This window comes from Labeo rohita, chromosome 5 (assembly GCF_022985175.1).
Source record: "Labeo rohita strain BAU-BD-2019 chromosome 5, IGBB_LRoh.1.0, whole genome shotgun sequence".
Taxonomy (NCBI): Eukaryota; Metazoa; Chordata; class Actinopteri; order Cypriniformes; family Cyprinidae; genus Labeo; species Labeo rohita.
In genome coordinates this window covers 37,230,758-37,258,138 of record NC_066873.1, presented here as the reverse complement: position 1 = coordinate 37,258,138, position 27,381 = coordinate 37,230,758, and the positions used below count along the sequence as shown (strand labels likewise).

The 27,381-nt window shown below is 35.5% G+C and overlaps 1 protein-coding gene across 1 annotated transcript in view; it reads right to left on the bottom strand.

Moving 5' to 3' along the window:
* The window catches only part of galnt9 (polypeptide N-acetylgalactosaminyltransferase 9), a 112,977-nt gene extending 85,810 nt beyond the window's left edge, over window positions 1–27,167 (bottom strand). Inside the window, exons 1-2 of the mRNA XM_051111095.1 lie at window positions 26,310–27,167; window positions 10,208–10,388 (exon numbers count right to left, since the gene is read on the bottom strand). Of these exons, the coding sequence (XP_050967052.1) occupies window positions 10,208–10,388; window positions 26,310–26,550 (422 nt within the window). The 5' untranslated portion in view covers window positions 26,551–27,167. The remainder of the gene's footprint in view (window positions 1–10,207; window positions 10,389–26,309) is intronic.
* Between the last annotated feature and the right edge of the window lie 214 nt (window positions 27,168–27,381).

The window sequence follows — 27,381 nt, the reverse complement described above, 5'->3', positions numbered from 1 at the left end:
TCGTTGAGACCCCCCACTGCCAGTCAATAACATTTAATGGCTCTGCTCCTCTCAGAGAAAATCCCCACACCCAATCTGGAGCAACAGCTTTCCCTGTGTGAACACACACACTTGCACCTGAACACCCACACGTGTGAAAGAGCCACATAGTCTTTGTGAGTCAGTAACGGTGATGTTCAGTGTTTTAACTGCAGGTGGAGAACAGCCGGTCCTGAAATGACGCAACACTACCAAAACACAGTTCACTAATTTCAGCTAGTTGCCAAGAAAACCTTTCTTATTTTCATTTAGTGTGATGTACTAAAATAACTAAAACAGAAATCAAATTCAAGAAAATCTATATAGACATCAGAAAATCCCCAAAAATCCCCAAAACAAATATACAAAATCACAAAAAGCTCAAATTTACACTAAAACTTCAAACGAATGAAAACTATAATAGTATCTCAATTAAAATAACACTTATATAAGCAGTGATGATATACTTCACCTTTAAAAGAGACCTAATATGCTCCTTTTTACAGTATGTAATATAAGTCTCTGGTGTCCCCAGAATGTGCATGTTAAGTTTCAGCTCAAAATACCCCACAGATCTTTTATATCATTTTATATCATGTCAAATTTGCTCTTCTTTGGGTGTGAGCAAAAACATGCAGTTTTCATGTGTGCACCTTTAAATGCAAATCAACTGCTGTTTCTGCACCTTTCCAGAAGGGAGCTGAGCCTTTACAGCTCACGCTTCAGATAGTCCATCAACAACAAATCTGGAGAATCTCATGCAGCCAGAATGTCAGAAATTATTCATGAAATATGCAGACAGTGATCGTTTTCAGAATAAAACTAACAAAATACAGCCAAGGTCAAAAGTTTACAGCCCCCTTTCAGAATCATTCAAATGTTAATAATTTTAACAAAATAAGAGGGATCATACAAAATGGATGTTATTGTTTATTTAGTACTGACCTGAATAAAATATTTCACAGAAAAAGATGCTAACATGTAGTGCAGAAGAGAAAATAATAGTTTAATTTATAAAAATGACCCAGTTCAAAAGTTTACATCCCCTTGATTCGTAGTACTGTGTTGATGATTCACAGTTGTGTTTTTTTTGTTTAGTGATAGTTATTTATGAGTCCCTTGTTTGTCCTGAACAGTTAAACTGCCTGCTGTTCTTCAGAAAAATCCTTCACATCCTACAAATTCTTTGGTTTTCCAGCATTTTTGTGTATTTGAACCCTTTCCAACAATGACTGTATTGATTTTGAGATCCATCTTTTCACAATGAGGACAACTGAAGGACTCATATGCAACTATTACAGAAGGTCAAATGCTCACTGATGCTCTGTAAGGAAACATGATGCTGTAAGAACCGGGGGTGAAAACTTTTTGAATTTGAAGATCAGGGTAAATTTAACTTATTTTGGTTTTTTGGGAAACATGTAACTATGTTCTGTAGCCTCTGAAGGGCAGGACTAAATGAAAAAATATGACATTTAGGCAAAATAAGAAAAATGTACACATCTTCATTCTGTTCAAAAGTTTTCACCCTTTGCTCTTAATGCATGGTTTTTCCTTCTGAAGCATCAGTGAGCGTTTGAACCTTCTGTAATAGTTGCATATGAGTCCCTCAGTTGTCCTCAGTGTGAAGAGATGGATCTCAAAACCATACAGTCATTGTTGGAAAGGTTTCAAATACACAAAAATGTTGGAAAACCAAAGAATTTGTGGGACCTGAAAGATTTCTCTGAAGAACAGCAGGTAGTTTAACTGTTTAGGACAAACAAGGGACTCATGAACAATTATCACTAAACAAAAAAACACAACTGTGGATCATTCAGGTAACAAGTATTAAGAATCAAGTGTATGTATGTAAACTCATTTGTACATCCAAAAACAATATTTGTAATGTTTGTGGTGCAGACAATATGTAAATAGGAGCTATAGCGACGATATAAACATGGCGGATTATGTGTGGTTCAATTATGGCGGGGTCAATGCGAATAGGGCAGATCATCACTAGTCATGGGTGGTGCTTATTCCTACTGTGATGTCACAATAGGGGTAAGCCCCACCCATGTCTAGTGATGAAATCTGAAAATGTGTGTTTTCAGACACTGCTTTTGATTTAAAATAGCAGTGGGTGGATTTTTACCATTATAGGCTGGTTGATTAAACACACACCAGTGTTCAAATACCTAATAAAAGTGAATTCTGCATAATAGGTCCACTTTAACTTACAGTTAGTCATTTAACAGGCATTTTTATCCAAACTTACAGAGGCTCAAAACTCAAATCATGTCCAAATGATCAGTTCTTGGATGTTAATCATGGGCAGCAGGCCATGAAAGCAAAAAATAAAAGCAAACATATTTATGGAATATTGCTTATATCAGCTAGACTGTGCTAAAGCAAGCATACAGCTATGGCTAGCATCCAGTGCATAAAAACAAAATATTATGATAGTTTCACCAGTGACAGCTGTGCAAATATCATTCAAAGCTATTTATAACAGTCCTCTAATACCACGTAGTTCTGCAGCCACAGCAGCATAAGGAAAGTTTGATTGATCAGGCCATTAAAGCATTTTTTTTTTCGCTTCCCAGCAGGTTGCTGTTTTTCCAATCCCTTATTTTTTCCTTCCTCAATTGCTCATGCAAAGCACCATGAATACAAAACTGATGTCACCAGCAGTATTTTTCCACAAAATGTGCATGAATACATAAAATAAATCCAAGTAAATCCTTCTACATGTAATCACAGGAGTGAAAACCACCGCCATGTTCAGGCCAAAACAACAATGCAATGTCACGACAAGCCTATTTTTTTAATTGTGCATTACGCAACACACTATTAAGTAATTTTCCCTACCTTACAAAATAATTGTTTTATGTCCTCTAACAGCTATTAATGCAATATATATTCATTTACAATTGACTTGTCTGTATGTGCATTTCAAATGTCAGAGATGCTTTTTCCCACACAATGTGGGCTGCGCCGTGTCGGCTATTCATTTAGCTTCACGACCATAAGTAATTTTACACTTTCATTGCTCTAGTTACTACCTGCAATCTAGGCCATTGCTCAAGTCTGAATTTGTACAGCTGGACAGGGGCAGGCAGCTACAGGCTGTAACAGGATGAGAGATGGACTCATCCGTGTGAAATAGAGCCAAAGCTGGCTGTCCAGTTATCATAATTTGACCTGGAACAAAGCATGACAGAAACAGACATCTAGATTAAGATGTATCCCTATCTCTCTCCTTCTCGCTCTTTTTTTCTCTCTGCCTCTTTCTGAATCATTTCTCTCTGTAAGACTTCACATTAACCTCTAACACTTCCTCTGCGCTCTGGTTCGAGTCTGGAAGCAGCTTGCTGATTGTAATCATATACCTTTACTAAAAAAAACCTTGTCACTGCACTGTTTTCACTGAAAACATCTCATCGGTACAAGAAGGAGTGTTGATAGTTCTCAGCATCCTTTAGATCTCATTACCTCTAAATCACAAAAAAAGTACAATCCATCTACTCTTTTATAAGTCGTCTCAAGATGTAAACACATTCCTGATGCCATACGCACAATGTGACAATTTATTTCATTCATTTGTAAACGTTCAGTCTTTTTACATACAGTTTACTCCGTCATCCTCTCCTGAGTCAATAATAAAATGGCTCCTTGATGTAGTTAAATCGATTTGTTTTCTTCGGTTGGTGGTAAATTAATTTGCGTCAAGTACTTTGAGCTAAGGTCGGCTTGACCTTTTTAAGAGACTACTTTTCTTGTGGCTGCATAAAAATATGTGGCCTTTGTTTGAGAAAGCACATCAATTAGACCTTCGACCAGAGAGACTGAAGAACCGGGAGATCTCCAATTAAACATACATTAAAGAGAAACGGCCATTAGTGCAACTGCCCCTTCTGGACATCAAAGACCTTTGGAGAATGACTCCTCAATTAGCCAAGAAACACATCAACAACTGTTTGCAGGGCATCAGCGTCAGAAACACAAACCACTCTGAGGCTCAGTGCTGCTGGCTGAATGTAACTGATTGTGTCCTCTACAGAACAGGATAAAAAGACCACTGGGCTCTGGGGCACAAATGCCACAAAGACCAAATCCACCCAGCAATGAAATACACAAACACATCCATAAACCTCATGTAAAGATGTCTGCACACTATAGCTGCTGAAACATTTTTAATGTTTGAAGTGTGTGTAAAGCCAATTCAGAGAATTGTTCTAAACACATTATGTTATAAATGTACTGCTAAAACACATTACAAAGACTGTGAACTACATACTACTGAACTGTGAAGTTAGACCATTAAAGGGCTCACGAACTGCATTTGTTTTTTTTTGTTTTTTTGTACTGTTCTCTGCGATCCACTTATGATGTTATCAAGATTTTTACATCAAAAAACATCATACTTTAGAAGTAAAAGGCTATTTTCTGTCCTGTTTTTAACCCCCCTTAGCAGAACGCTTAGTTTGAATAGGCATGGCAGATTGTAGACTCAAAGGTAAACAACACCCACTGCTATGATTGAACAGCATACATTCATTCCTCATAGATGGACCGCGCTGTGATTTAGGCTTAAAACACATAAATAACCCAGTACATATCAAACGATCTGTTATAAGAGACAAAGCAATAGTGACCACGTGATGAACACAGTTACTCACTTTTGTTGCGACATTACTGTCAGATTCAATATAGGGCGGCACAGCATCGTCTTTTAGCTTCAATCTTTTTGAAAATTCCACGTCAAATTGTGGTGCTCCAGCTACTGACGTAACCTCAGTTACCTATGGGTAATTGTAAACGAATCTGCGGTAAAATAAAGTAAACAAAGGACCAAGTTCTTTCTGACGCAGTCTAGAACTTTTTCCACAAATTGGCACTGCAGAGCATCCTGTTGTTTTCAGAGCCACCTTTATCGTTTGGCTTTTGCGTATACCTGCACGTTAGCCTCTCTCGTAAACACTATGCGCAAAACGGTGGGCGGGGCTAAATAGGCAGCAATGTTAATCTTCTTCTGTGGAGGTGGTGCTTATCTATCTATTACATCCAAAAGCTGTCATTTTGGCAGACTGCCTTTAATATAAGCTGTTTTTAAACTAACGACAAAAAGTTCTGAAACTTACAGGATGTTTTTTTAATACAGTGACCTCTTATGTGAAAAAAAGATCAAGGGAATTCATGACCCCTTTAAATAGTTTTTCACTACTTTCGTATTCAGGATTTTTTGGGCGGGTCTGAAATTATGTTTTGATGATGCAATGAAGCCACTCAGCACGGCACCTCCCCAAGCAGTGTTGCCAAGTCTGCGGATTTCCCGTGGAATTGGGCTACTTTAACACTATTGCCGCGGATGTTTTTGATGTCTGCGGGTTGAATCGGGTTGAAAGACCCTGAAATGTGAATTTACCAGGGGAACCCTGATAAAATGTGTATTTTATCTCCCGGAACTCGATTTCTAGTTTTGAGTACCAATTGGACAGGTTTTGTTGTGAAAATCTTGCAACTCTGCATTGTAGGACAAAGTACATTGACAGCTATAGAGAGCAGACAGCTCCTTATGCTTTTGAATTGCTCTTGCTGTATTTTGATGTCATATACTGATTGGTCTTGCGCAGCACTGCTTTAAGTTGAATGCACCTAATAACTGCAGTGCATTAGCATCAGTCGTTCGCCCGCTCAATTGTGAGTTATGGTCATTACCGTTAGTTACTACAGCCTACAGTTTGCTTGCTAGCTATGCCTTCATCATGTATAAACATATTATCTGTTGTATGGCTGTGTAAATCCAATTAGGATGCTAAAGGCATCCATTCAGGTTGTAGCGGTATTTGACAGTTGAGAGAGACGGCAGCTTTCCCACGAGTCAGGGTTGCCAGGTTTTCACAACAAAACCCACCCAACTGATACTCAAAACTAGCCCAGTCGTGTTTCAGAGGGGGTCCCCCAGTAATATTTGCATTCCAGAGTGTAAAATGCATGATTTTTGTCAGGGTTCCCTTTTACATGTTGTTTGAACATTAATGTGTGTTGGCAGTGTATGTACAAATCTGCCCTATAATAATAAAAATCCATGCAGTGGTTTTTATTTAATCCGTAAAAATAATATCCCCTTTTTCAAATCGAGCCATTCTCAGATGCCTGTCGGTGTGGCGTCACACCCACAGAGGCCGCTCCCACAATAGTTAATTGACATGAGCGTCTTACCTCAGACCTTCCTTAAATCAGCTGTAACAGTTCGACCTCCACTGTTTCAATGCTAGAACAGGGATGTAAGTTAGACAAGAATATCTCAGAATGAGCGACTGAGGTGTTGCTGGATGTAATAATGAACGTAATGGTTGTCATTTACTCCCGACATCTGAGCCGCTGAAGATGCATACGTTTGTTTGTGAAGGGAATGCGCCTCCCGATCTACATATATCCGTCTATGTTTGCAAAAATCATTCGTGATCCAGCTTCACTTACAGCAGAAGTGAGTATAAGGGTTTTTTATGAATCTTTGCGATCGCCTTTCCTAATAATGTGCTAGTTAGCAAGTTTAGTGGCTAAACGTGGCTAAATGCGGCTAAAGTAAACAGGCTCGTCACTCCACAAAGAGAAGAGAGGGGCAGGGTGAGCAGAGCTCATTAACATTTAAAGCAACCTTGACCAGAACAGAATGATTTTTGCAGAGCTGATTTTGGCAAGGTACAAAAGGAGTTATTTACAATACAATTGAGAAATTTTAACCAAAGCATGTTATAGACTTTTAATTAACACCCTAAAGAATCATATCAGCTTGTGGAAAATGGGCATCCGACGACCCCTTTAACATGACAAATCTTCACACTCACCTTTGACCAATTTAATGGATCCTTGCTAAATTAAAGTATTAAAAAATCTTACTGTCTCCAAAGTTTTAAATGGTAAATGGTAAATGGTACTTTCCTAATTTTCTTTTTGCTCCCGGGTCGGATAAAAAACTGAACAATGTTGTGAAGTACAGATTTACACTATTAGTGAAAAGCAGCCTAGATAGTAGGATCTGGTCACACATTTAATGAGAATAAATGTCCATGCATGTCAATGTGAAATGAATGGTTCTTTATCTGGTGCAGATCATTTATTTTAACAATTCAAAATATCTAATTGCAGTTGTTTTGGTCCACTAACAGAAAAAATATATCTAAAAGAATAAATGCTTTATTTGTGATTTCATTTTAGGCATTGTTGCATTGGCTTTTTTTTTTTTTTTTAATACTTTTATTCAGCAAGGAAGCATTAAATTAATGAAAAGTGACAGTAAATACATTTAAAATTCTACAAATGTCCTATTCATCAAAGAATTAAGAAGTTTACACAAAAATATTAAGCAGTACAACAGGTTTCAACACTGATAATAATAAAGTTTCTTGAGCAGCAAATCAGCATTAGAATGATTTCTAAAGGATTATGTGGCACTGAAGACTGAAGTAATGTTGCTGAAAATTAAAAAAAAAAAAAAACAGAAAAAAGTTATTTAAAATTAATAATATTTCACATTACAATTTTACTGTATTTTTGATAAAAAAAAATGCAGCATTAATAAGCATAGGAGATTTATTTTTAAAATAATTTAAAAATCCTACCAACTTTTTATTGGTGGTGCATATACTGTATATATATATTTTGCACTGCACAGGAGAATGATACAAACACATTTCACACTGTTAAATGAAAGATTATGACAGTGAGGACTGCAAGCAGACATGTTCTTTTTAATTTTTCATGTTTCTTACCAAACAAGGAGCCTATGAATTATTTACCACGCTTCTACGCTGTTCTACCGTGTTAAAGAAATCATTACAATTATGTTTCCATTCTTATACCAAGAACGAGGCATATAACAGGACCTTCTCCTCAAGCAGCGCGAGGGTCAGATTTGTGATGCTTTGGATTGTGCAAGTCACAAGGAGATATCTTAGGTAACACATGTTTGTGTACAGGAGCGTGAATGATTTTGTTTATCAGGGATGCAAGCAGGAAGCATTATTGCCAAGACGAAAGCACACAATGAATCGTGATTTATACACAGCTTGAATCACAGCAACTTCAAGGGGCTTCAGAATAGCAATTGCAAGACAGCCTCCATCATCTACAATGGCCTAAAATTAGACAGACCCATCAGTGTGAAAAAATATTTAGAATATTTTCAAATGTATCAACAGAAAAACTGGATACGTCGGTTACCTCGTCTCAATCACTGGATCTGTGCTTTGGGTCATGTTCTAAATATATAACTTCTTATGAATGACCATTAATATTCCAGTGCTGTTTCTAAGGTCGTTTTTCCCCATATAAAATACCCCTGGACTGTTGCTGCATTATTAACATTCCTACCATTAACACTATCCTAGTGGGCAGGGATACTATTCCACACAGTAATATTTCCTTTGTCAAACACAATGCTTTTTCACTGCTAGCTATTGACTCTATTAATGTGATTCTTCCCCGAAGGGCGTTGTAATGCTAAAATGTGGGAAGTGATTCAGCCAGTGGGCTATTTATAAACCCCTTTCCTTTGTATAACACTGTCTGAAAATCAACCCTGCAGTGTAGTTGGTTTTAAAGGGCTATGGCATTTATGTCAGGATAAGTCAAAGCAGCAAATAAAGTCGTATTTTGTTGCATTCCACCCCAAATTTTCTTTTTCCTCCAGAAAATATCACAAAGTGAATGTTCTCAAATATCTTGTGAACATCTCTGTAAATAATTAAAGCGATTGTTTACCCCAGAATGAACATTCTGCCATGATTTATTCACACTTTTCCCCCCAAAATGTTTAAGGATGAATTAAAATATTCTGAAAGATAATATTCTGAAAAATAATCTTAATGGGGTCATTATTACTTATCATATGAACAAAACAAAACAAAAATATAAATAAATAAATATGTAATCTAATCTAACTCCATAATATTTTCATACTTACTTTTAATAAATAAAATATTAACATTTCATATAACTGAAAGTGTAACTGAAACTGTAATACAAATGATAAAAAATAATATGTACATAAAAAAAACTAATAGAAATAATAAAAAAAATAAAAAAATAAATAAATAATGAGAACAGAAAAAACAAAATAAAACACTGCCAAAACCCACAACTTTACTAAAAAAAATTAAAACCGAAAAATATAAACTAATATAATATAATATAATACTGGCAAAACCGACTGCTTTACCAAAAAATGAAAACAGAAAAATATAATATAATATAATATAACATAATATAATAAATAACACTGGCAAAACCCACAACATTAACAAAAAAAATAAAAAATAAAGCAGAAAAAAATAATATATAATATAATATATTAATATTATTAATATTATTAATATAATAACACTGACAAAAACCCACAACTTTAACAAAAAAAAAGAAAAATACAATATAATATAATATAATATAATATAATATAATATAATATAATATAATATAATATAATATAATATAATATAATATAATATAATATCACTGGCAAAACCCACAACTTTAACAAACAGAAAAAAATTAAAACAGAAAAAAATAATATATAATATAATATAATATATTAAGATTATTAATATAATAACACTGACAAAAACCCACAACTTTAACAAAAAAAAAGAAAAAAGAAAAATATAATATAATATAATATAATATAATATAATATAATATAATATAATATAATATAATATAATATAATATCACTGGCAAAACCCACAACTTTAACAAAAGGAAAAAAATTAAAAGAGAAAAAAAAAGAATATATAATATAATATAACATAATATAATATAATATGATATAATATAATATAATATAAATACCAGCAAATCCCACAACTTTAACAAAAAAAATTATAAAAACTATATATATATATATATATATATATATATAACAATGGCAAAACCCACATGCATCAGGCAGAAATTAAAACACTGACATTTAGTTTAACTTTATGTGTAACTCAAAACTAAACTAAAATAAAGACTATATAAACATTAAATAACACAAAAATCAATAAAAATTCCAAAACCATACAACAAAAAACAAAAAAAAATGCAGTTTTTTTTTAAATAGGAGTGTGTGACCGACTAATGCCTTTGCACATTGCGGCTCGAAGTCTATTCTTGTCTCAACCTCCAAGGGCATGTTCTGTGTTTAAAGTCACTGCAGCATACTCACTTTTTGGGCCTGTAGTCCGGAATGTTCCTGTCCAAGGAGATGCGGTCGCTCAGTTGGGCGTTGTAGCCGTACTCCTCGTACCTCCCTTCACTCTCTCGGCTGTCCTCCCCCAGCGTGGCAGCTGCGCCGCCCTGTCCTAGACCTCCAGGACCCTCCACCAGACCCATGGGCTTGGCTAGACCTGCGAAGCAATGTGGGGAAAAAAAGATTTGACTTCGGTTAACATGACAAAGGTCAGGATATCCCATAAGTACGGAAAAGCGAAACCAAGTTCATTACTGCGGGAGAACCCACCGGTGACACGCAAATCACAACTGCTGAACAAGAGTACAGAGCGATAATTGGATGTTGGACACCAAGACACCACCTTCGCCTTTTGTCACCTCTTTCTTACAGACCTCCCGGGGGGAAAAGGTGGAAAGGAAGTGAACTGTGCTTAAAAGGTTGACAGTACAGACTTTCCCTTTGGACATACACCTAAAATGTCCAATCTATTCTCTGGCTCTATGTTAATTGGAATGGGATTGATGCAAGGGCTGTTTCCGGCACAAGGCACATCAAACGTTGTGCATTATGATACACAAAGAACAAGGCAAAAAAGACTAAATGCATTTTATCAGATAGTGAATGAGTGCCAGACGGTTGTTCTTAATTACAATCATTAGTCTTTCTGTTGAATATTCGTGGACTGCTTAAGTTTTTTGGTCAGAGTAATTGACAAACCTGGATTTAAACCTTTTTCAGTGCTTTAAAAGGGATGAAACAAGTGTAACAGACCCATTAAAGATGCTGTTTCATTTTGACATTTAAAAGAGCAAAATGATGTGTTTCACTGAATTATTAACGGCTACATAAAAATTCTATCACGTTTCAGAAATAACTGTATGATCCAAGGATGTTCATTTTAAAGCTCTGAATTACAAAAGCGTTTATCACATGCTTCTAAAATGGTTCTGCATTGAAAGACAGAAATATCTTGTACCTAATTATATTTTACTTGTTCTGAGGTGCCGTTGCACCTCAGAATATCAATTTGCATTTAAAAATTCTTTAATAATAGTTCATTCATTAAAAAGTATTCAGTGTAGTAGAGTGGGAAAAAGAAAAATTTTAGAGTGAACAAACCATCAAAACAATTAAACCATTTTGTTGTTGTTGTTGTTGTTGTTGTTTGTTACTTAATATTAAGAAAATAATGGTATATAACAAATAAAATATTAGATTAAAAACCTATTAGAAATTACAAAGTAGAAATGTTACCCTGGCAACTAAATGAAATAAGTTTAAACTGAAGAACTAAAAAACAAATATTGCACAAAAAAAGTTAAAAAACAAAAAATAAATCAAAATATTAAAAAATAAAATAAAATAAAAAAATATTTTAACCCCCCAAAAGCTAATACAAATTACAAAAATAATAATACAAAAATATATATATATATGTTTTTGTTATTTAGCATTAATAAAATGATGTTATATAACAAACTATTAGATATATTAAATATTAGATGAAAACTTAAACTTAAGTTACCCTGGCAACTAACTGAAACTAAAATCACAAATTACAAATAAATAAATAAAAAAATAAGTTAAAAATAAATTTAAAAAATCAAAATATATAAAATAAATAATAATCGTTTTAAAAAGTTTTAAAAAATAAAGTATTAGATGAAAAAACTTACAAAATAAAACTAATACCCTGCATGGCAACTAACTGAAATAAGTTTAAATTGAAGAACTAAAATCAGAAAAAAAGAATTAAAAAAAGAAAAAGAAAGAAAGAAAAGAAAGAAAGAAAGAAGTTAAATGAATACAAAGAAAATCAAAATATACATATATATATATATATATATATATATATATATATATAAATAAATGTAAAAAATATTTAACCCCCAATAACTAAGTCAAATTAGAAAGATAGTTAAAATATTTTTTGATATTGAACATAAAGTATTAGATGAAAACATTATGAACTTTAAAAACTTGAAAAATGAAAATTAATTAATTTAAAATTAAATGAAAAAATTAAAAATAACACCCTAACTGATAAAAGTTTACATTTTATTAACAAAAATGACTAAAAATTAAAAAATGAGTTAAATAGAAAAAAAGAAAAAATCTAAATATTAATTAATAAATAAATAAATAAATAAACAAATAAAGCTTAAATAAAAATTAAAATTGAAAACTGAAAATAAATACAACTCAAAATAGAACAATAGTACACTAAAATAACGCTGACCAGAAAACATCATAGAATCAATGTCACCACTAAAGTGTAAATTCACAAGTAGCTCACTGCTTTATTTTTATTGTGCACAGAAATTATATTTCATGAATCTAAGCAAGACTCTGAGTGTCCATGTTTCTCAAAACCACACAGTTGAAACCCAGTCTACCAGCAAAAAGCTTCTTTGATCATAAGCTTATCCTTTCCCAAACATCATAAGAACTGATATGAATCACTACAGAATTATTCTAAGTGTTTTTTGAGAAGGTCTGCTTGGATGGTTTGGCTTTGGGGAGTAACCGTGCTTGGCAAACGAATGTAGAAACCCAATGTTGGAATGTTGGAACCCAAACTAGTCGCTTCCACAAACACCAGTTGGTGCAGCATTAAACCCTATTCCACCCTCAACCCTGCAATCTAGACTTGCACCACAAATGGCTCCGTCCCATCTGATCTACATAAAGCATCCCAAGGCTGCACCTCTCCTCCTGGCAGTCGTGACCTCCCAGAGTGTTGACTTGTCTTGGAGGCTGAGTTCTTGGATCAAGAGTTTTTCTTGCAAGTTGGAGCTGAAATGGTAATGCCTTTCTGTAAACGTCTGAGGTTTTGTGTCTCTTTTACTGTCATTGTTATTGCCATTGTCTCGAAGCCTGCCTCTGTTGGCTGTTTTGAGAGAATTCTATTACATAGCGGCCTGGCATTTTGACACTAATCCCTAAGAGCCAGCTGTCTATGGCAGAGAGAAACTGCATATCACACTGACTTAATGCAGAGTTCTGCTAATACAACACGAAATGCTGAAAAGAAACATCATGTCATTTTCATTAACATAACATATATATATAACTCCAAAAGTTATCAAACAACGTTTTCGCCAACAATCTCTCTGATGTAAAAAAAAAAACAAAACAGTCTAAACTGGTTTGGAGGGTTTTGCCCCTTTTGTCAAGTGCTGGCCAACAAACTAAACCAGCTGAAAACCAACTTGGCCAGGTTTTCTAGACCAAGGACATCCAATCATACTCCTGATATGGTATATTTTCTAAAATGAGACATCCTAGATGACATATATGGTAGACGTGATCTCAAGAGGACGCAGCCTTTAAAATGAGACTACAATTATAAACTACCAGGCAAGTGTATTCAAGTTGGTTGGAGCTAAACTCTGGTTCAGGTGTGTTTAATTTGGGTTGGAGCTAAAGTTGTTGGCACTATCCGAGTCCTTAGACTCAGAATTATGTGTTTCTATGTTTCCATTAAAGAGATAGTTCACCCAAGAATGAAAATTCTGTCATTAATTACTCACCCTCATGTCATTCCAAACCTGTAAGACCTTCGTTTATCTACGGAACACAAATTAAGATATTTTTGATGAAATCTGAGAATTTTCTGACCCTGCATAGACAGCAACACAACTACCACGTTCAAGGCCCAGAAAGATAGTAAGGACATTGTTAAAATAGTCTGTTTATCCAGGCTGAGAGACAGTCTAAATCATTTTAAACCAACTTAAAAAAAATGGGCTGGTTTAAGCAGGGATGGCCTCTACAATCTTAAAAATAAAGGTTCCTTATAAGCATAGATGGTTCCATGGAGAACCCTTAATACCATGAAAACATTCGATGTATACAAAGTTCGTTAGTAGAAAAATGTTCTTTAGATGATTCAAAGGGATAGTTCACCCAAAATTGAAAAACACCTCATGATTTACTCACCCTCAAGTCATCCTAGGTGCATATGAGTTTCTCATTTGCACATGAATACAATCGGAGTCATATTAAAAAATGTCCTGGCTTTTCCAAACTTTATAATGGCAGTGAATGGGTGTTGAGATTTTGAAGCAAAATAAAGTGCATCCATCCATCATAAAAAGTACTCCACACAGCTCCGGGAAGTTAATAAAGGCCTTCTGAAGTGAATCAATGCATTTGTGTAAGAAAAATCTCCGGTCACACTTTATTCTCGCTATTAACAAACCATTAACTACGACATTTGCCTCAATAAACTCCTAATTTGCTGCTTATTAATAGTTAGTAAGGTAGTTGTTAAGTTTAGGTATTGGGTCGGATTAGGGATGTAGAATATGATCATGCAGAATATGTGCTTTATGAGTACTAATAAACAGCCAATATGTTAATAATAGGCATGCTAATAAGCAACTGGAGAAGTTCACTTCCAGAACAAAAATCTACAGATAATGTACTCACCCAGTTGTCATCCAAGATGTTCATGCCTTTCTTTGTTCAATCGTAAAGAAATTATGTCTTTTTGAGGAAAACATTTCAGGATTTATCTCCACATAGTGGACTTCTATGGTGCCCGTGAGTTTGAACTTCCAAAATTTAGTTTAAATGCAGCTGCAAAGGGCTCTAAACGGTCCCAGCTGAGGAAAAAGGGTCTTATCTAGCGAAACTATCTGTCATTTTCTAAAAAAAATAAAAACGTATACACTTTTTAACCTCAAATGCTCGTCTTGTCGTCTTGTGATATAAGAGGAGACTGGTTTTCCTTTGCTGTAAACAAAACTTGGTTCTCACGAGACTAGCATAGTCTCACCAGAGCTCACACTATGCCTACGTCCTAAGTCATCTGCTGGAATGCCACTCTCTTGCGTACGACAGTTAGCGGAAGCTACAGATTACGTTTTATAAAATGTTAAATATGGATATTTTTCTTATATAAACACATTGATTCACATCAGAAGACCTTTATCAACCCTCTGGAGCTGTGTGGAGTACTTTTTATGATGAATGGGTGCACTTTTTTTTGCTTCAAAATCTCAACACCCATTCACTACCATTATAAAGTTCGGAAGAGCCAGAACATCTTTTTTAATATAACTCTGACTGTATTCGTCTGAAAGAAGAAAGTCATATACACTTAGGATGGCTTGAGGGTGAGTAATTCATAGGGTAATTTTCATTTTTGGGTAAACTATCTCTTTGAAGGAGTCATCGGATGCCCATTTTCCACATGCTGATATGACTCAAACTCATAATGAAAAGTACTTTGGTTAAAATTTCATACTTTGGTTAAAATTTCTCAAAGGTAGTGTAAAACATCCTTTTTACCTTTTTACAAAATCAGCTCTTTACACAGCAACCCATTTGGTTGCATGTCACTTTAAATACTAATGAGCTCTGCTCACCCCACCCTTCTCTTCTGTGGGGTGACGAGCCATCCTGTTCACTTCAGCTTCAACTTGCTAACTAGCACATTATTGGGAAAGGCAACCCTTATGCTCACTTCTTCTGTAGGTGAAGGTGGATCACGAATGATTTGCACGAACATAGGTGCATTTAGGTAGATCAGAGGGTGCATTCCCTTCAAAAACGAAAGTAACGGTAATCCTCTGTGTATTCAGTGGCTCAGATATCAAGAATAAATGTCGACTGCAATGTTCATTATTACATCCAACAATAAAACACCTCAATCGCTTAGGAGCCATTCTTGTTCTACGTCCCAGCTCCGGCATCGAATCAATGGCGGTCGGACTGTTCACAGCTCACTCAGGGCAGGTCCAAGGTAAGACGGATGTGTCCATCAACTATCATGAGAGCAGCCTTGGTCTGTGTGACATCACACAGCCAAGAAGCTGAGAATGGCTTGATTTGAAAAGGGGGATATTACTTATAATGATTAAAAAAATTTCACTGGGTGGATTTTTATCATAATGGCCACCCCAATTTTTTTGTGTACATACACTGCCAACACACATTTATGTTCAAACAATATGCAAAAGTGAGTTTTGCACGCGATGACCCCTTTAAATAGTCTCTAAAATAAGAAAAAAATAAAATTTAAGATCTGCTTGCTGAAAGGTACTTTAGGAAAGCAAAAATGGTTCTTGTATGGGATCCCTGTGAAAAACCCTTTCGGAAACATTATTTTTAAAAGTGCAGATTTGGGGTTTTTTAATCTCCAAACTAGCTAGTGGACTGACATACTCAGATTATTTTAGTGACTGCTAATAAATTTGGCAAAGGAGATTGTTTTTTTCCCTGCTGTTCAGCTGAAAGTCACTACTTAATCTCTGTCTATGTAAATGTGCGTGTATGCATGTGTACGCTGATAATAATACGCTTTGAAGGCTGTAAAGAGACAGCAGTGATTACAGTGAGCTGAAGAAATTAAGTTACAAAGACTGATGGAAACATGCTCTGTTTGTGAACAAGCAATTACGTTGTAAAAAATAAAAAATAAAATATCTACAGCTCTCCTGCCACTATTTCAACCTCCAAATGAAAAGAGCACGATAGAGACTGGTGATTTGGAAGCTTCTAGTTTACAATTCTTAAGTAATAAGATAAAAATGAAGTCTAGAGAAACTAATCAGCAGTTGCTCCTAAACCATTAGCACTGTTCAGTATTTTCTGCTCTACATGAAGAGTGACATAAACACATAAATTTATGAAATGCAGGGTAATGTATGAAAAGCAACAAACAAACATTGTTTAGTGATGTTTTAACAAATCTGACAGAGGCTCATCTGCATACTATTTATAAGAGAAATAAAATAAAATAAATCACCTTACATGATGACCTTTGACCCTTTACCATGATTCTACATGACTTTCCTTTTAATATGTAATTTTACAATGGACACACAAGTAATTCAAATACAGAGTTTTAAGACAAAGAAGGAGAATAGGAATGATTATATCCTTGTTTTCAAATAACAGTTCTTTTTTTCCTGTGATTTAATAATTCATGCATCAGATGGTAATAAAAAATGCCCTGACCCAACTTTCTGTTTCTATAAGACATGCATCAGCAGATGAATTGTAATTGCATTCACTTCCTTTCTGTTCCACGCAGTCAATAAAAACAAATTTGTTCATATTAACAAAGTGAAGTAAAAAAGAAAAAAAACTGGACTCGAAAGCACAGGACATAATTCTTTTTTCTGAAAAAGTGAAGGACGTGTGTCTAAAATTCATGATCTCTGATTAGTGGGATAGAGTAAGTCTCTCTCTGTGACATTCTCTCTCTTACTGTAATGGACTGGCCTTTCCAGACTCATTATTTTAACAGGCTGCTCGGCAGTCTGTCTTTGAGAAATGGCTTATGAACACATCCTGTTAGCTACTTTTTGCAAAAGCTTTGAATTTCTTGACAGATAGCTCCAATTCCACTTTCTCTTAGAAGCATATTCCATGCATGTGTATTTAGGCAGTTCAGAAACATGAATACTTCACTCATGATAAGCTATTACCGTCCTGAAAGCAAGGATATGGATCTAAGGCCAGAGGAACAGAGGTTACTATTTTATGGCTCACAAGATTCGAGTCATCAGTTTAAATTTAACTTTATCTTAAATGTACTTATAAAAACACCTTTTACCATGCATGGAGTTTGTCAATGTACTAACACAACTATGTACTATAAACAACACAGACAACCGATACAGGTCGCGACCCTTTCAGCCACCGGCTCGACCAATGCGGTTTAATCCGCTCTGTGTTTGCGGAGGTCTTTTAGTCATCTGTTCTGAACTAGTCGTGATACTACGAGTCATGTTTATCTCCTTCTTTCTCGTAAAGTGCTCTGACAGCATTCAGGCCCGCTGCACTTCACTCAGAATTGCTTTAAATTATGTAACAAGATTTCAAAAGAAAAAAAACGTTCTTACTGACCCTCTCTGGATTCCAGGATAAGAAATACTCCTTTTTGAGGTGATTTAGGGGAATGAATGAATATAAAAATGCATGTCAAAACTGATGCGAGAGCAGCATAAATATTCATGAGGACAATGTGGTTAAGGGGACTGAATGGCAGGATTGGACAGTCCCCTTTAGAGGCCACTGTGAATGCATTAGACACTAAAATGTGCTGGGCCATAAAGCATCGATGGTAGTGAAATACCTACTCAGAAGCCTGTTTTATAACCCAAATGCATAAAGTAAGACATGGCAATCAAAATATCTGAATTGAAACTTGTCAAATAAATCAGGCTATACAAATTCTTTGGTAACGCTTTAGATTACAACCCGCAAAGAACTACGTAAGTATACTGAATTTACAGTGTATGTTTCTGTAATTATAGTGTACCTATAAAGAACGTACATGTAGGTATAAGGGAACAATATGTTATATTTGGGTAATAAGGGGATAACAAACCAGATATTCAACCTGCAAAGAACTACATAAGTATACTGAATTTACGGTGTACGTTTCTATAATTATATTGTACCTATTAGTATGTGTAGGTATAAGAGAACAATAGGCTATGTTACGTTTTGGTAATTCGGGGGCAACAACCAGATATACAACCTGCAAAGAACTGCGCAAGTAAACTAAAGTTACAGTGTATGTTTCGTATTTATATTGTACCTACGTGTAAGTATAAGGGAACAATAGGTTACGTTTGGATAATAACGGGGTAGCAAACAGATATACAAATAATTTATAATGGATTAATTTAAAAAACTTAACAGGTACCTGTTCTATTAAATCGTACGTTTGGTGCATCTATACGTAAGCTTTTTACAATTACTGGGAAATTATACTCTTGTTCCATGTAGTTACAGGGTAATTGTGTCCTCTGCGGGTTGTAAATTAAAGTGGCGACTGTTCCCCTCTTGTTCAACGAAGTTACAGGGTAATTGTGACATCTGCGGGTTGTAAATTAAAGTGGCGACTGTTCCCCTCTTGTTCAACGAAGTTACAGGGTAATTGTGACATCTGCGGGTTGTAAATTAAAGTGGCGACTGTTCCCCTCTTGTTCAACGAAGTTACAGGGTAATTGTGACATCTGCGGGTTGTAAATTAAAGTGGCGATTGTTCCCCTCTTGTTCAACGAAGTTACAGGGTAGTTTCAATACATAAACACACAATCTGAAAATATATCTAAAAATATTTTTTTATAGTCGCTAATCCCACTTCTACCTCTAAACCTAACATTAACTATGACTGAACAGTAATAAAAATATAAAAAACAGGAAAGTGCAATCACAATCATTTATTTATTGCAAAAATGTCAACAGCCATACAAAAAAGTAATCCAAATAACGATGCGTTTGCAGCCGCAGTCCTCTCTGGCAGAATACAGTAGGTCTGAGGTGCAGTAGATGAGAGCAGAATTTAAATTGTTAATCGCTGAAAATATTATCCAGATTATTGTCTTGATCCACTCCTCGAAGGCGCCCGCGCGTCATTCCAACACATCTCACCAGAAACACGGCATGTCGTAATCTGTGACGAATGCAGGCGAGAGCCAATGAACGTCCGATTTTCCTGTCGCAAAATGCACTTTAGCACGGGTTTATGGCTGTTGCTGCTAGAGATGGAGATGAAGATCGCCGGACAAAGCCTTGAATTTGGTTCTGGTCCTCGCAAATCGTATGGATTCTGAAGATCTGGGTTACAGCACACAAATAAAATTGTTTAATTTGTAATGATGATGCGTGTTCGGTGTATTTTATGGTTCTATTGTTAGTCACAGCATGTTAGAGAAAACGCCTTTGTGTTCCACCACGGCAAACGAAGTTAATATTACATGAATGATTAAACGATTGCAGAAATATTATTTATTTTAAGGGTTTAACGTGTAGTCATGATAACATTATGTAGATCTATTATTCTTGGAAACGAGCTGGCAACAGAAATCACACAGAACAGAATGAAATGTTATAATTTCATATTAAGTAAACGTTAAATGTTTAGATGATGTAAATATGTCAGTATTGTACATTTAGTGTCTGTAAAAATGTAAATAAATGTACATTTTGTAGAACCACATTTTACGTCGTGTTGTTATATGTATTGTACCCTGTAACTTCATTGAACAAGAGGGGAACAATCGCCACTTTAATTTACAGCCCGCAGATGTCACACTTACCCTGTAATTACATGGAACAAGAGTATAATTTCCCAGTAATTGTAAAAAGCTTACGTATAGATACAACAAACGTACGATTTAATAGAACAGGTACCTGTTAAGTTTTAAAAATTAATCCATTATAAATTATTTGTAGAATATCTGTTTGCTACCCCGTTATTACCCAAACGTAACCTATTGTTCCCTTATACTTACACGTAGGTACAATATAAATACGAAACATTCACTGTAACTTTAGTTTACTTGCGCAGTTCTTTGCAGGTTGTATATCTGGTTGTTGCCCCCGAATTACCAAAACGTAACATATTGTTCCCTTATACCTACATGTACGTTCTTTTATAGGTACACTATAATTACAGAAATGTACACCGTAAATTCAGTATACTTATGTAGTTCTTTGCAGGTTGAATATCTGGTTTGTTATTCCCTTATTACCCAAATATAACATATTGTTCCCTTATACCTACATGTACGTTCTTTATAGGTACACCATAATTACAGGAACATACACTGTAAATTCAGTTTACTTACGTAGTTCTTTGCGGGTTGTAATCTAAAGCGTTAGTATAGCAAACGGGACACCTACACAGCCTCAACCCTACAGGGGGTTTCTGCATGGTGTGATAAGCCACATACATACTGCCTAAACTTGCCTTTAAACACTACATAGATACTTCATCTAAGTGCCAAGTATGTTTGATGTGAGGCACACAGATGTGATGCAATTTTATTTTTAATTTTCATTTACATTTTTGGCAAATTTTTTGTTTGTTTTTTTTATTCAAAAGTTAAATCAAAATGACAATTTTGTCATCATTCTCTCACCCATTTTTTTTTCTGCAGAACATAAACGAAGATATCATACATGGGTGCATTTCCCAAAAGAAACATCATTACCAATAGAGTTCAATGGAGCTAATGACAATAGTTAGCTAATGATGCTTTTGGGAAACGTACCATAGGTTTGAAACAACGTGGGTGAGTAAATGACAAAAAATAAAAAATAAATAAAATAAAAAAAATTTAAAAGTCAGTGATGTCATTTAGTAACGTGTTGTATTTATAATATTACATTTATACATTTATTATCATACAGTATGTGGGAATCAAAAGTTTGAAAACCATTTAAACATTTTGGGGTCAGTAATATAGTAAATACTTTGCATTAAATTGATCAAAAGTGTCAGTAATAACTTTTGCATTGTCACATTAATATTTAAATTAGTGCTGTCAATCGATAAAAAAAATATATTTTTATGAAATTAATCAAGATTAATCATGATTAATTCCACCTAACATTGTTTTTAAATGTACTTTTATACTGCAATAATTTCACAATCTTCAAATTAATGTAGAAACAACAAATAGACAGTATATATTTCTTAATATTTGTTAATAAGAGAAAAGTATCACCGATACCAATACTGTCTCTAGGAAATATTTTTTTTCCTAATATTTAATCATTGACTATAGCCATTCAACATTACAGTATAAGTGAGAGCTATCAATTTTAACATTTATTAGACTTTAAAAAATAACAACTTGTAATTTAAGTGAACTTAAAACAATCTTCACATAAACCCATTATTTACTGTACCTGTGCCCCAGCAAGTAGGAAATACATTGAAACTGAAGTTCACTAATCATACACTAAACACTAAATTACATATAGATGATTCCTTAAAGCTACAAAAGTTATTGATTTCCTCTTTTTTTTCTTTTGTTCTTTGATTAACAGACATCACAGCAGCTGGGTTATTAGGTTATTTGGATGCTATCACTTTAAGAGCTGCCGCTGCTGAACGTGAAGTGGATCTGACATGCATGCTCGTCATTTCATTCGTGCTATAACTCGAAATGATACAGGCTACAGTGCATGCCATTAAAGTGCACATACTACGAACACAGTATAACGGCTGACAGGGCATGTAAATTCATTTTTACTGATGTGGCCTGACAACACCTCATCTGACCACAGTTAACTGTTGTTCTATTGAAGCCCTCTTGTCAATTGTTCCTTTTCCGCACTCGTTTGAGTAGTGACTGTCGCTAAGGCGAAGTGGAATGTGGAAAGTGGAAACATCTCCCTTTTGGCGAGGTCATAAATACATTCTGCAACTAAATAAAAAGCAATTCTTGTCAAGAAAAAAAGAGACAGAATCAGCAGTTGTGAGTAAGGTGGCCAACCCTAGCCCCGCCCCTGCGTTAAGTAAGAAATAATTGACGACGGGCCATTGAATTCTTAGAATATAACGTACACCCGATGTACACCCAAAGTAACTGAATGATTTTCGAAGAATTCAATGGAACGAAGTCAATTATTTTGTTTATACTACGGTTGCCACACCTCAAGACATCAATCAGATGATATATTTCAAGGCATTCGTCTGTTTTTTGTCCTTAAAACTCTATCGAGAGTAGGATTCATTTCTTTCACAGCTCTTCCAATGCCTCCGTTGCTATTTCCAAAACGTCATTTTAGACCTAGCAATGACGGTTGAGCTGTTAATAACAGACTAATGCAGTTAATAATGAAGTTTAGACAGACAGACAGGCAGGCAGACAGATGGAAAGAGAGCGAGCATCTCTCAAAAGTGATCAGCAGCAGCGTCTCTACTAGTAGCTTCGCTACTCGCTTAATCATCAGAGCAGCGCTAAAAACATTAGCATGCATGTTAATGTGTGTGCAAACTGTATGTGTGTGCATCTCTAAGGGAGAGAGAGTGGGAGACATAGAGAATGTGCTTTCCATACGTAATAAAATGTAATTTTGTGGCAAAAACATGGAAATAATGAACTACATTTGGCATGCGTTTCCCTGAAAATAACTGCACACCTTAAAATGTTCGCCAGCCAATCAGATTCAAGCATTTAACAGCCCTGTAGTATGAATATTTTTAAATCTGTTAAACTGGAAAAATTATTCAACTGCGTTAACACAGTAATTTTGGCAGCACTAATTTAAATACATTAATATTTCTAGTTCAGTTTTTAGCTTCCTATTCAACAAAGAAAGTTATTAACTGCTTTTAACATTGATAATAATATGAAATGTTTCTTGGGCACCACATCCACAATTTTAGAATGACTTCTGAAGGATCATGTGACACTGAAGACTGGAGAAATGATGCTGAAAATTCAGCTTTGCATCACAGGAATAAATTGCATAAAAAAGATAAAACATACAAAGTTCAGCTTTGCCATCAAAGGAAAATATTTCTTAATATTACAGTTTTTACTGTTGTTTTGATCAAATAAATGCAGCCTTGCTGAGCAGAAGAGACTTCTTTTAAAAACATTAAAAAATCGTATCCAAAACTAAATTTTACACCTAAACTTTTGGTTGGTGATGTAGTCATCTTTGTTTACATCACAGGTAGAAATCTGTTCAGTCTCCCGCATCTGTGTTTGCGGAGATAAACCGAACTACAGCTGTAGAAATTAAGCACACTTTAGCGGTAATGCTCACGGTAGATCTGCTGCCTAATCAGGGGGCTAATTGCACATTCTCATAGCTCTGCATTTTTAATAGCAGTCAGATAAAGGGTCTTTTCACAATAATCCAGCATTTCTAAACAACTGTGTTAAAGATGACCTACTGTCTATCCCTGAATGGCTCTTTGCACTTTGCTTTTCACTGTTAAATGCACTTGTTAAGTTCGTCCAAATGGTAAATGGCATTACACTTCCTGCACTGATTACCTTAATTTGTGCTGTCATAGTTTATTGTACTGTGTAGCTTTGTACAATGTAAATTAATTTGACTCCTGTGACTTAAAGTAATTGATTTCCATGCATTATTTAAGTAACTGCCAAACTATTCAGGTTTTATAGTAACATTTCCAATTTCCTCTCACACTTTAGTCTCACAGATATCCCTCAAGGTCAGATTTAGTTGGGTGATGCAAAAATCAACACTTTTGCACTTTTTTTGATTGTCGCAGGTTAAAAAAATGGTTTGGTTTAAAACGCTGTTGTATAAATCATCCATTCATTTACAAATGTGGTCCATTCCATCAGGTCACCTTCTTGCATATATAGTGCACTGGCTGTCAAGATGCAATTGCAATTTTTCCAAGCATGCCACTGGTGCCCTCTTGAAAAAAACAGGTGCACGATCATGCTGTGTACAATGAGACTCAATGAATGCTGGTGGTGGCAAATGATGACACATCTGTCCATCTCAAACCAGAATCGTTGTCTGTGATAATGTTTTATACATTCTTTGGAAAATTATTCACGAAAATAATGGTCGCACAAAACATTTACAGCATATTTGCTATGATATTTCAAGGGATGAGGGCAGCATCAACAACCAAACAATTACAGCTTTCCCGTAAAACTCACAGTGTCCTAGAAATGCAATTGGACCTTGTTGTAATCCTCTGGGCCTCATTGTCAGGACAATAAACAAGTGAAAAATGGACAATCACCTCAAATCACCTTTGGAAGCAAATACGGCGAACCAGAAATGTGAAAACCTCAAGGGAAAACCAATTCCAGTCTCAATATCACATACAGTCGGCGGATGCCTCGCACTATCGCACAAGTTTCATGCGCATCAGATAAATATGTGTCGGAATAAAATGTATAACGGCCCCAACATCAAGAAGATTTGTGACAGACTGATGAATTCTACAGAGTGGAAAAGCCTCCGGGGGAAATATGTGGTGGCACTTGTGCAGAATGAAAGCCCTCTCAATCAGTAGGGCACATTAGAGGGCTTTTTTGTGAAGCAGTGCCTCTTGGCTTTCTTCCAAATGCAAGAAGGATAATTCAAACTGACAGAGTGACCCCCTTCATACACAAATGGTGCTGGTCTTACGGAATAACAATCAGATCAAATAGATGCGCTAAGAAAAGCAAACAGGGAGAGAGAGGTCTTTCAACAGATGTTTAAAGGAAAGATAGCACATCATGTGAACTATGACCTTCATATGTTCTCCAGAAGAAAATGCTTTGTAGTCTAGGAACATAATGATTAAGGAAATGGGCTCTAAAATTCTAAGAAAAGAACTAAGAGGGAGCATGAGTGCATGGGAAGCAAGATCGCAGTAGGATGATTTCTTTTCAAAGGCCCGGATAGAAGCTGATGATTATTTTCTGCACTGATTTTGGGGTAAAATCCGTGGGATTATGTGGAATGGATTTAAAAAAGGTAAAATGTACTAAACAAAACTGACATTTGTTTTGGCGGCCGAAAGCATAATCAAATTAGCCAAAAATATATATACACACAGCTGGCATAAAATTCTATAGAAATCTGTAGATTTTATGTGAGCATGCACATTTTTATCCCAACCAAAGTTTTTCAAACATTATAGGAAATTAAGAATAATTTTACTATTTAAATAGTTTAATTATGATTCACTGCTGCTGTTTATTACATTATATTGTGCTTTTAAAAAGTAAGTAAACAGCCTGTAGATAAAAATTATTACAAATAAGTTCATAAGGAGAGGTCAGTTTTGCATTCCAGATTTAGACAAGCATGCAGAATTGCATGTTTATTAATACCTTATATTAATTCAAATTTGACCGTAAATATATAGACATGACAGTACTCTAAAAGATGCATACTTTGTTTTCAATGCAACAAAACTTTCAGAACAACTCTCAAGTTAGAGATGCAGGATGCAATTTATTATTGTTGCAATCAGGCATTGCATCTTTGCTATTATACAGTCTAATTTCTCTGATAACACCTAATAGTTTATCAATAACATTATGAAACCACATAATGCTTAACATATCATTACACTTAATCTGTTTGATTGATATGTTTTGATAGGTCAAATTAGGATTACGTGCACCTAATCCTATCTTGCTCTTCTTGACATGTTTATTGCATCATTATTGCAAGTCAATATGAATTGTCATGTGGTAAAGTATGAGGATGACAATCCTTACACAAAGTGTAAAAAGCATATCCAAATGTCTTAAACACTAAAACACTGCTCTATCATGCATTACATAATACCTGTAAATGACTTATTAATGAAAGACAAAGATGCTTAAAGCCCACGTACCATTTAACTGGTTATAGACCACATCTTCAAGTCGCTCCAGCCTTTTGAGAATGGACTGTTTGTCCATGGAGTTCGTAACTTTGGCATTCCTGCCTCGCAGTCTCTGATCCGACAGCCTCCCGATCTGTACGAGCTCTTCGGATCGGTCCTGGATCCTGCAGTAGACGGAGAACAAGATGATCCCGACGAACACCAGAATGTTGACCGTCAGCAGAGTTTTGATCTTGCGTGCCACAGCCATTAAAGCCCGAGAGCGACACTGTCAGACCCCTAATATTGATCCATATGATCCGCTGTGGTGGGAGCTGTCCTTTCAGCACCACACACAACAACCCGCGCTCGCCGCAGTTTCACAAGCTTAACAGCTGATCAGCGAGCATAAACGATGATGCAAGTATATATGATCTTTAAGTAAAAACACGCAATAGAGGCTGCAATCAAACCCCACCGCCTCGGGTTGTTGTGCTGACCCCCATAACAAACGTTTAGAAATGTGTCAGAGCAGCCTACGGAGGTTACGCTCCGATTAAAAGCACGCGTTTAATCACGCTGTGCACTCATGAGTCGAAAAGCACGAGATGTGCACGGTTCAGATGGCTCATTTTAAATGTCAGTGCATGTCAAACAGCGATCCTCCGTGTGCAGCATCCTTCAAGCGACTCCGTCAATCTGTTAAAGCAAAGATGCATCGCACTCGGGCATCGAAGTAAGACGCGATTTCAATGGCCGGGCAGATGCAATCCACAATCCTTATGCGACGAACGCAGGTGGAAGTAAAAAAGACGCTGTCAAGCGACGCTTTGCATGGCAGCGTTCTTCTCTCGCGCTCCCCGCATGCTCCCTCCCTCACATCCCGCTTTTCACGCGCTGCTCAGCGCTCTGGTGACGTCGGCAAACTCATAAATATTCAACAGACTGTGTGAGGGGATGAAAGGCTGGAATATGATAGATGATGAGGATAGCTGTTGGATTACATTCTAATGTTTTCACGGAGATTGGCCAATTGAATTACAACTCACAGAGTTTGTAGAAGAATAATGTTTTTGCAATTTTACCCTCAAGTGCAAATGTG